This window comes from Chiloscyllium plagiosum, unplaced genomic scaffold (assembly GCF_037043375.1).
Source record: "Chiloscyllium plagiosum isolate Xiang-an unplaced genomic scaffold, Cpla_swu_hap1 HiC_scaffold_7, whole genome shotgun sequence".
Taxonomy (NCBI): domain Eukaryota; kingdom Metazoa; phylum Chordata; class Chondrichthyes; order Orectolobiformes; family Hemiscylliidae; genus Chiloscyllium; species Chiloscyllium plagiosum.
This window is the reverse complement of record NW_028270145.1, coordinates 107,718,540-107,729,859: the sequence shown is the minus strand read 5'-3', so window position 1 is coordinate 107,729,859 and position 11,320 is coordinate 107,718,540. Positions and strand designations below refer to the sequence as shown.

Sequence of the window (11,320 nt, the reverse complement as noted above, 5' to 3'; positions counted from 1 at the left end):
CCCCCACAACAAAAAAAAAACATGGCGGCGCGAGGGCCCCAGCGGAAGTCCGCATTTAACCTCTGACCTCGCGGCATCACTTCCTCTTTCTTTTCTGTGGGGGGTGGCCGTTGGAGTTGCTGAAAGGTCTCCGCCATGGTGAGTGTAAGCGGATACAATCCATCGCCATCCGCCTCATCGGGGCTGGCGTATCGTTCAGTAAATATCGTGAACCCGCCTGGAAAGGCCCGCTGTAACATTCAGCATGTGTATTGAAACGGGAAGCCTTAAGGATGAAGTAAATAACCCATTTTATTTTTCCTTCCCGGCGTTAAGTGGCTCATCCAGCCTCATACCGGTGTGTGGTGTGCAGCCCTGATGGGTACCGCGCACCAAAAACCTTTCTAAAGCAAGCCGAGGGGGAAAGGTGTCTGCCTTTTCAGCGAATGGTGTCAATATATGGGATGGCCACACAACATTGGGACAGTTGGGCATCTTGCCTCCATTCCCCACCTCCCCAAGAGTGTGACTCAGTGTCAGAGATGCAAGTCCCATTAAAGTTCAACCAGGGCAGGGCAGCAGGGACTTGGCAAGAGCTGTGTTTTCCCAAAGTGCAGTGGGGGGTAGTGGAGATTTCTGGCAGGGAAATCTGAAAACCGACTGTGCCAAACTGAATTTGTAGTGAAACCCTTGTAAACGCCTGAAAGTCTTTTTTGCTGCTTAGTTCAGCATGTGAATCTTGGGTCTGTTACATGGCACCTCATCTCACGTCGAACTAAGTGTTTTGTAAAGGTTTTCCCGTACCTTCAGTTTTGGTTATAGTTGATGAAGCCCAGCATCTCTTCTGTGTCATTCACCGGGCTCTCCCATCTGCCCTGCCCCGGCTCAAGAATCGTCTCCAGTTTTGGCTCCACTTTAGGGAGATGAGGTGACTAACCATCGCAGTTTTTGTAACTGGCCTGTGTTAGAGACTGGTGCCTCAGCTGCTAGTGTGAGGAAGCTGTGTCCCTTTTTGTTTCAGGCAGTGGAGGCAGAAACACCTCACCTGGACGTGCACTTCTTAAGTGCTGTAACATTCAGGACTACAGATTAAATGCTTGAAAATGGGACTGGGTTGGGTGGCATAGATGCAATGGTCCAAGTTGACCCTCTTTGTGCCATAAGCTAGCATTTCATCTTTATTTTTTGAAGACTAACTTTCACCTTGTGGTCCACTGTGACATATGGTAGCAAAGCTGTACCCTCCACGCAATATCCTCTCACCCGACAGGTTTGGCAGGTTCCCACTGCACCACTTCCCCCATTTATAAAATCACAACTGACAAAGTGTTCTTTATTCATTTTTCAGATGTCACTGTAGACATTATGGTTCAAATGTTCATTTGTATCTTTTATTCTTGTAGCCATCCCATAAAACTTTCAGGATCAAGCGCGTCCTTGCCAAGAAGATGAAACAAAACCGACCAATTCCACAGTGGATCCGCATGAAAACTGGCAACAAGATCAGGTACTGGTTCAGTGGAGTCTGGGCTCTGCTCGTGTATTGAAATTCCCTTCCCCTCTATTCCTTTCAACTGACGTCTTAAAACTGATTTTGGACAAGTTTTTCGCCAGCACTCCTTTCACAGTTCAGCAGAGAATCATAAACCGGTTTTCAGTGTGCTACAAGAGATCTTTGTTCATATAATGTTACCCCTAAGTGGTTGAACCATCATTAGCATACCGTCATGATCAGAACTATGATTTGCGGGAATCCACACCCGGGAATCTTGTCTGACCACCCGATCCTCATTGGATCATATCAGGCAGCTTAGGAATGACTTGGTGAAAAGTTTCCAATGTTGAGGCTTTTGCATTGCTTCATGTTGCATGTAAACATGTCTGTCCTGAAAATTCCCACCCTGGTGTATCAGTGGATGTTCATTATTTCTGGTGCACAAAACTAAGTGATGTTCTGGTGTAAGTGTACAAAATGCTGAGGGGAGCTGACAGTTTGGCTACCGACAGGATGTTTCCCCTTTGAGGAATCCGGTACTGGATGAAGGGCTTTTGCCCGAAACGTCGATTTTACTGCTCAGAGGATGCTGCCTGAACTGCTGTGCTCTTCCAGCACCACTAATCCAGATTCTGGTTTCCAGCATCTGCAGTCATTGTTTTTACCTGGATGATACAGTTTAAATATTTGGCTGGTCTCCCATTTAGGTCAGATAGGAGGAATTATTTTCTCTTGCAGGATTGTTTGGGGAACATTTCTCAGAAGTCAATGCAGGTGGCAGAAGCATTGAATTTAGGCACAGCTGACTTGGACGTGTTTTGATTGGGGAGTCAACGCTGTGGAGGGCAGACAAGAAAGAGAAGTTAGACGATGACTAGGTCTGCCACAATCTTGTCGAATGGTGGAACAGGCTTGCGGGACCAAAGGGCCCTAAATCCTTTGTTCCTGTATTACAATATCAGAGATCCCATGCACTGCGCACTGTTCTTTCATTGTTTCTGATGTTTGTTCCTGTATTCCTTTGACTTCAGTCCCATCTTGAGTAGTAATCTTTAACTGTTGTGAACACTTATTGCTCAAAGATCCATTCCAAGGTCTTCCTACATCACGTTTGCAGATGCCACAAAAATAGGTGGGAAGGCAAGTGGTAAGGCTGGCACAGTCTGCAGCGGGCTATAGATAGATTAGGCCAGTCAGCAAAACAACTTGTTCGATGGAATATTGTGTGGCAAAATGAGAGAATATACACTTTCGCAGGGAGAATATTGGAGCTGAACATCACTTAAATTGCGAAAGCTACGGTACAGAGGAATTTGGGAATCCTTGTGAATGAATCACAGAAAACTAGCGTACAAGTCTACTTATTCTCATTTACATAAATGATTTGGATGCGAGCATAAGAGGTACAGTTAGTAAGTTTGCTGATGACACCAAAATTGTAGGTGTAGTGGACAGCGAAGAGGGTTACCTCAGATTACAACAGGATCTGGACCAGATGGGCCAATGGGCTGAGATGTGGCAGATGGAGTTTAATTCAGATAAATGCGAGGTGCTGCATTTTGGGAAAGCAAATCTTAGCAGGACTTATACACTTAATGGTAAGGTCCTAGGGAGTGTTGCTGAACAAAGAGACCTTGAAATGCAGGTTCATAGTCCCTTGAAAGTGGAGTCGCAGGTAGATAGGATAGTGAAGAAGGCGTTTGGTATGCTTTCCTTTATTGGTCAGAGTATTGAGTACAGGACATTGGTTCGGCCACTGTTGGAATATTGTGTGCAGTTCTGATCTCCTTCCTATCAGAAGATGTTGTGAAACTTGAAAGTGTTCAGAAAAGATTTACAAGGATGTTGCCAAGGTTGGAGGATTTGAGCTATAGGGAGAGGCTGAACAGGCTGGGGCTGTTTTCCCTGGAGCGTCGGAGGCTGAGGGGTGACCTTATAGAGGTTTACAAAATTATGAGGGGCATGGATAGGGTAAATAAACAATATCTCTTCCCTGGGGTGGGGAAGTCTAGAACTAGAGGGCATAGGTTTAGGGTGAGAGGGGAAAGATATAAAAGAGACCTAAGGGGCAACGTTTTCATGCAGAGGGTGATACGTGTATGGAATGAGCTGCCAGAGGAAGTGGTGGAGGCTGGTACAATTGCAAAATTTAAGAGTGGATGGGTATATGAATAGGAAGGGTTTGGAGGGATATGGGCCGGGTGATGGCAGGTGGGACTAGATTGGGTTAGGATATCTGGTCGGCATGGATGGGCTGGACCGAAGGGTCTGTTTCCATGCTGTACCTCTCTATGACTCTAAGTTCAGTGGTTAATGGGAAAGATGAGTGGAATGTTGGCTTTTATTTCAAAGGAAATGGAGTACAAAATTCGTAAAATGATACAATACGATAATTAGACCACTTTTGGAATACTGTTAAAACTTTGATCCCTTATGTAGGGAAACATCACTGGCATTGGAGGCAGTCCAGAAAAGGTTCATTTGGCTGAGCCTAGGTATGAAGGAATTGTCTCATAAGGGGAGGTTGAACATGTACTTATTGGACCTTAAAATGAATGAGATGCAATCCTATTGAAATGTAGAAGATTAATGAGTTTTGAGAAGATTTGTAGCTCATGTTGAGGTTCTGGGTGTAGGTTTACTAGCTGAGCTGGAAGGTTCATTTTCAGACATTTCATCACTGTACCAGGTAGTATCTTCAATGAGCCTCTGGATGAAGCACTGGTGGTATAGCCCCCTTTCTATTTATGTTTGGGTTTCCTTGGGTTGACAATGTCATTTCCTGTTATGATGTCATCTCCTATGGCGATGTCATTTCCTATTCTTTTTTTCAGGGGGTGTTAAATGGGATCCAAGTTAATGTGTTTTTGATAAGAAGTCCAGTTGGAATGCTAACCCAAGGAAACCTAAACACACAAATAGAACAGGGGCTACACCACCAGTACTTCATCCAGAGGCTCACTGAAGATGTTACCTGGTATGGTGACGAAATGTCTGAAAACGAATCCTCCAGCTCAGCGAACAAACCTACATCCATGTAGAAGATTCATAGGGGAGTTGACAAGGTAGATGTGGAAAGGTTGTTTCTCTTTGCGGGAGAGTACAGGACCTGAGAGCATAATTTCAGAAAAAGGGGTTGCCTTTTTAAGACTGGAGGAGGAATTACTTCTTGGGGTGGTGAAACTGGAATTCTTCACCATAGACGGTTGTAGGGGTTCAGTTGTTAATTATATTCACGGCTGAGATAGATTTTTAAATAGTAAGGGAATCAAGGGTTATGAGAAAAGGGCAGGAAAGTAGAGTTGAGGATGATCAGATCAGTTGTGAATGGCAAAGCAGAATCACTGGGCTACATGGCCCCCTGCTCCTGTGTCTTATGATATATCTTTTAATTCCTGTTTGAAGGCTCAAGGAGTCAAATGGCATGCTCCTGCTCCCAATTCTTGTGTTTTCAGTATTGATGGCTCTTGTCTGCACAATTGTGTGTACTTGTACGTAGATTATCTAAAAACAAAACACGACAGATGCTGAAAATCTGAAACAAACACAATGCTGGAGAAACTCAGCAGGCCTGGTAGCATCTGGGGAGACAGAAAAACGGAGTTTTCGTTTTAAATCTGGCAGGACTCTTCATCAGAGGAGGCTGCAAGGAGGAAGAAAAGATGTACTTGCCAAAGAGGGAGTGTAGAGATGGAAACGTGTTGCTGGAAAAGCGCAGCAGGTCAGGCAGCATCTAGGGAACAGGAGAATCGACGTTTCGGGCATTAGCCCTTCTTCTTCCTGAAGAAGGGCTAATGCCCGAAACGTCGATTCTCCTGTTCCCTAGATGCTGCCTGACCTGCTGCGCTTTTCCAGCAACACATTTCCATCTCTGATCTCCAGCATCTGCAGACCTCACTTTCTCCTCAAAGAGGGAGTGTAGCATAGGTTGAACAGGAAATAGAAATTGTTGGAGAAACTCAGCAGGTCTGGCAACATCTGTGGAGTGAAAGCAGAGTCAACATTTTGAATCCAGTGACCCCTCAGAACATGAATATTTTATTTTAATGCTTCCTGGGTTGGCAGATTTATCATCCAAGATGATATTGGGTCAACTAGGCCTCTATTCACTGGAGTTTAGAAGAATGAGGGGGAAATCTCATTGTAACGTATAAAACTGCGATGAGGCTGTACAGACTAGTTGCAAAAATGGTGTTACTCTGCTCGGGAAATCTAGAACCAGAGATCACAGCCTCAGGATATGAGACCATTTAGGACTGAGATGAGAACTATTTTTCCTCAAATGGCGGTGCTCTGTGGGGATTTTCTACTACATAAGATAGCGGGCGCCGAGTCACTGAGTTTATTCGGAAAAGAAATCAACTTTGAGGCTAAAGGGGTTGGGGGTATTGGGAGAGAGCAGGAGTGTGGTGTTGAGTTGAAGGATCAAATTGAATGGCGGTGGAGGTTTGTTGGGCCAAATTGCTGACTCTTGCTTCTGTTGTCTATGTTTCTATTAAGAGCAGGTTGATGGAGAAGGAGGCAGCAAGGGAAATGGGGCAGTAGGAGGTTGGGAGGGAGGGGAACTTTTTATTGTTTGAACTCTATCCCATTGTTCTAGTCTCTTACTAGGGAAAATGAATGTATCTGGGTGTCCTTGTAAACCAATCAATGAACAAAGGCATGTGCAGTCAGTAGTTAGGAAGGTATATTAGCCTTCATTGCAAGAGGATTTCAGGTCAGGCATGACATACTGCAGTTTTACATGGCCTATTGTGTGTGCAGCTTTTGGTCTGCCTGCCTGCCTAAGTGAGAATGTACTTACCACAGAAGGAATGCAGGGGAGGTTTGCCAGGCTGATGATGAAAATGTTGTACAAGGAAAGTTTGGCGCAATAGGCCTGTAGTCTCAAGCATTTAGAGGGTGAGAGGGGATCTGATTGAAACATATAAAAATCCAACAGGCTGGACAAACTAGATGTGGGGAAGTAAATGTCTAGTGACATTATCAGTGGATTGTTAATGCAGAGGGGGGACCTGGGTTCAAATCCAACCATGCCAGATGGTGACATTTAAATTATCAATAAATATCTGAAATTAAGAGTGTAATGATGACCATGAATCCATTGTTGGTTGATGGAAAAACCCAACTGTTTTTTTCCTTTAGGGAAGGGAACTGCCATCGTTACCTGGTCTGGCCTACATGTGACTCCAGACCCACAGCAATGTGGTTGACTCTTAAATGCCCTCTGGTGGGCAATAAATGCTAGTCGAGTCAGTGATGATCCTGTGAATGAACAACAAAAAATTGCAGAAAGGATGTTTTCCCTGTCTAGCAAGTCTGGAACCAAGAAGCAGTCTTGGGACGATTTAGGCGGAGATGAAGGAATCTTTCTTCACTCAGGGTAGTGAAACCTGTAGAATTTTCTACCACAGAAGGCTGTGGGGGCCAGGTCATCGAATCTCTTCAAAGAAGATGCTAAAGGCATTAAGGGGTATGGCAAAAAGTAGTGAAAGAAAATTTGGCATAGAGATAGCTGATCGGCCATTATAGGATTTAATAGCAGAGAAGGCTTGAAGGGCCCACCATCCAGTTTCCATGTTTCTATGAAATATTGTAGCATCCAAATATATTCACCTCTCATTCTTATAATTCCTCAAAAGACGATCAGTGACTCTTCCCTAGAAGCACGTGATTCTCAGGTCTCTGAGCAAAAGCTGGAGTGACTGAGCATGGTGTGTGGGTTATCACATTAATGGGTATATTTATTAATTTGATGCTTCCTCTGCTCAATTCAAATCAGACAGAAAATGTGACAATGGGGCTTTAATAATTGCTCTTCAATAACATAGACTGTGGCATTGTACAGGTGTTCAAATTCTGTACATTATTCCTGGTACTATGGCTTACAATGCTTACAGCTTATGTAAACGTAGCAGCATAACAGGATGCAGTGGGTTGGGAGCTGCTTACAGACTCTTACAGCTTGGAAACAGACCCATTGGTCCACCTTGTCCAAATAACCTTGTCCCTCTTGCCCGTGTTGGCCCATATCCGTCTAACCCTTTCCTATTTATGTACCTATCTAAATGTCTTGTAAATATTGTGACCGTACCTGCATCTACCACTTCTTCTGGCAGTCCATTCATGAACCACCCTCTGTGTGGAAAACATTGCCCCTCAGGTCCCTTTTTAAATCTTCCTCTTCTCACCTTAAAAAAAAATGTTCCTAGTTTTGAACTTCCCCACCCTAGGAAAAAGACCTCTTTTATTCCATTTATTTATGCCCCTCATGATTTTATAAACCACTCTCATTTCTGCGGGTCTGAAATCATGCAGACCAGACCAAGTAAGGATGGTAGATTAGTGGATTTTCACATTCGTTGATAGTTTGAGATTGGCTTTAAACTTTAGATATTTTAATTTAAATTTCACCAGCTATTGTGGTGGGATTTGAATCCATGTCCCTAGAATGTTAACCTGGGCAAACAAGTAGTGAACTGGATACTGACAGTTTTCTCCCCAAAACATGTTAAACCTCCTCTTAGTCTCAGGTAGATTCCAAGTAATTAATCTTCTAGCTGTTGCCTATCTGAATACTTGATGTGGAGAAAGATTAAGAATCTGCCTAGAAGAGGAAGTGGTTGCAGTGAGGCCTGGCTCCTGGCCAGCAGGAGAGTCTAAAGACAACTTGACCATAAAAAAAACAGGAGTAGACTGTTTTGTCCTTCGAGGAGAAAGTGAACACTGCAGATGCTGGAGATCAGAACTTAAATGTGTTGCTGGAAAAGTGCAGCAGGTCAGGCAGCATCCAGGGAACAGGAGAATCGACGTTTCGGGCATAAGCCCTTCAGGAGAAAAGCTTATGCCCAAAACGTCGATTCTCCTGTTCCTTTGCTGCCAGACCTGCTGCGCTTTTCCAGCAACACATTTTTAAGCCCTGTTTGTCCTTCGAGCCTGTTCTACCATTTAATTGGATTGTGGCTTATCCAGCATTCAGATTCTCGATCTGTAGTAGGAAAGTGGAACTATCTCTGGCACAGCATACACGAGATCTTTGCCCCCACAGCTTTCTCTGGCTAGGAGTTCAAAAGGCTCACAAGCCTCTGAGAAAAGAATTTCCACGTGTCTTGAATTAGTATCCCTTTATTCTGAGACTATGCATCTGGTCCGAGACTCTACCATGAGGGGAAACATCTCTCAGCATTTACCTTTCAAGCCCCTTTTTTGAATCCTAAATGTTTCAGTGAGATCACATCTCATTCTTCGAAGTTCCAGTGAGTAGAGTCCCATCCTGTTTACTCTTTGTTCAGTAGACAGTCCCTCATTATGGGGGATTATCCTTCAGTGAAGATTCACTGAACTGTCTCCAGGGAAATAGCATCTTTTAAATAAGGGGACCAAAAGTACTTCAGATGTGGACTCACCAGTACCTTTGACTTTTATACCCCCCACCCGAAATAATAGCTGAAAGATTCATTTTCAGATGTTTCGTCACCATAGTAGCTAACATCTTCAGTGAGCCTCTGGAAGTTCAGTGTAGTCTGGAGGCTCACTGAAGAATTGACGTTTTGGGCATAAGGCCTTCATAAGGAAGAAGGGCTTATGCCCGAAAGCTCAGTAAGCAAGCCTACATTCAGAATATCTCCACTCTCTCAACCTGCCTTTCCATCTATTTTGAGAGATCTGCAAATTTAGCTACAGTACATTCATTTCCTTCCTCCAGATTACTAATATATATTGTAAACAGTGTGGTCCCAGCACAGGTTGCCAACTTGAAAAAGAACCCCTTATCCCTAACTCAGTGCTGGCACTATCTTGATACAAGCTAGAATGGATATGGATCAAAGTGTCTCTTACCAAGAGGGCATCAATAGTCCTTGTTTTAATTACAAAAAGTGACCTTTTATTTTTGTCACAAAGGATGTTGGAAATCTGAAATGAAAATACTAAATGCTGGAAACGTTCAAAAAATAAGCAATGTATGTGGACAGAAATAGCTATTGTTTAATGTCTGTTACCCCATTTCTGACATAGGGTCTTTGACTAGAAATGTGAAGTGCTTTACAGGTGTGAGACTTTGTTATATCTTACTTTCTTTTCTCCCTTTTGAAAGCAGGTCTGCAATTACAGTACTTCTCTCAGTGATGTGCTGTCATTTACCCTGCTAAGATCAAAGGCTATTGATGTTCTGTCTAGTCTTGCCTTCTCGTGGTGAGATCTGTTATAACAGCTACATGTCTAGCAAACTGCATTGCATGTTAAATGTTGTTCAGCACAAAGAACTAAGTAAAACACTACTACTGAGATGCAAATGTTTGTTGAAATTTGTTCAATGATAGTTTCCAAATGCAAGCAGAAGCAAAGACAGTAAGCTCTGATCTCAGCTGTTTCTTGTACATTATAGGTACAATTCCAAAAGGAGACACTGGAGAAGAACTAAGCTGGGCCTGTAAAGGAATTCACTGCTGGCGTACAACTATCAACAACTATCTTGCCCGATTGCTTTTTCGTACAGAGTCGTGGAAGTATGGATTTGAGCAAAAGTTGACCACACAAATGGCAATTTTTTCCCTGTCTCCTGTTTTCTATTGTGGAAAATAAATATTGAGATTGCTGTCTGGTTGTCATTCACTGCAATTTAACCTGAAGTACATTCATTGGTGTGATTTGGCTTCCTTTTGGATTGGAAAAATGCTGAAATCAAATAGATTCCTCAGTGTTTGAAAAGCCAAAGAACTACAGATGCTGAAGATCAGGCAGCATCATGAAAGAATTAACATTTCGGCTCCAAATTGGACCAGAAGTGTTAATATTTCCAGCAATTTCTGACAGCAGGAACACTAGACTGGAAATGTTTCTCTCCACAGATGCTATTTAACTGGAGTTTTTCCAGCACTTTGATTTAGATTGGGTTAATGAATTTCAAATTTCTCATGTGTTAGTCTGTGAGCATATTATGACATTGTCCAACTCTTTCTTTCTCAGCTCATTTACTGCTGAAGCACTGCTATGCCTTTTGTTACTGCTAGACTTGTCTATTCCAACAGAATAGCTCCTTTCGTACTGTCTAGGTATGGATCCAAAAATTCCTTCAATCCTTGTTTGGTTTGTCTACTATCCATCACCCCCCCCTCACCTGTAGTGGTTCTGCCTAACAAACTTTGCTTTTAAAATACTCATCCTTTTATTCCCACCCCCAAGACATTCTCCCTCATGATTAAGCATCTGATATTCTTCACCACACCCTTAATAGCAGCATCATTCAGCTGTTAAGTTGTATTACAATTTCATGTATGGTGATGAAATGCAGTGGAAACCATATTTAAATGTGCACCATATACGAGGTGTATGCAGTATGATAGGCAATGTTCACACCTAATTCTAAGTAGCAATGCTCAGATTCTGAGAATGATTCAAGTTTTAGATGTTATATCCTTAGTCTCTTACAAAATGTTCTACATTGCAGTTAAAATAGTTTTAAATGTTTTGTGGGATGTGTTACTGTATCATGGCTAACTGGGACAGTACACTAGCTACACTATTCCTACAGTTGTCACAAATTTGAGATTTGGTCAAATTATCCAAAATGCCTAATTTACCTGACTAGTAAACTCATTAAACCATTCACCAAGTTTCTGCACTCAAGTATTACAAGCAAATTGTCCTTTAACCAATGGCAGAGAAAGGGCAGTGGGAAACTGGTAGTTTTGAGTACTTTAGTACCTCCACATTTGAGACAGTTATTTTGAATAGTTTTTACATACTAGGTGGTTCTCTAATGCCTTGACCTCACATTAGCCATCAGAAGGTCAAGCAGTTCTTTCATTCAAAACCCATTGGCTAAATGGTGTCTATTCATTCTGG

The 11,320-nt window shown here is 42.8% G+C and overlaps 1 protein-coding gene across 2 annotated transcripts; it reads left to right on the top strand.

The window, feature by feature from the left end:
* The first annotated feature begins 5 nt into the window (after positions 1 to 5).
* Positions 6 to 10,071, top strand: rpl39 (ribosomal protein L39). Of its 2 annotated transcripts, none has more exons than XM_043694257.2 (3): positions 6 to 138; positions 1,383 to 1,486; positions 9,861 to 10,071. In XM_043694257.2, the coding sequence occupies exons 1-3, from the start codon at positions 136 to 138 to the stop codon at positions 9,907 to 9,909; spliced, it is 156 nt and encodes a 51-aa protein (XP_043550192.1). In that variant the 5' UTR covers positions 6 to 135; the 3' UTR covers positions 9,910 to 10,071. The 2 variants fall into 2 exon arrangements, with proteins under 2 accessions (XP_043550192.1, XP_043550191.1); XM_043694256.2 differs by lacking the exon at positions 6 to 138 and adding an exon at positions 230 to 277.
* Positions 10,072 to 11,320: the final 1,249 nt, after the last annotated feature.

Coding starts and splice junctions, on each gene's coding strand:
- rpl39 (XM_043694256.2), top strand. CDS start 245: ATGTGTATTGAAACGGGAAGCCTTAAGGATGAA. Junction 278..1,382: donor CGGGAAGCCTTAAGGATGAA/GTAAATAACCCA, acceptor TTATTCTTGTAG/CCATCCCATAAAACTTTCAG. Junction 1,487..9,860: donor AAAACTGGCAACAAGATCAG/GTACTGGTTCAG, acceptor TGTACATTATAG/GTACAATTCCAAAAGGAGAC.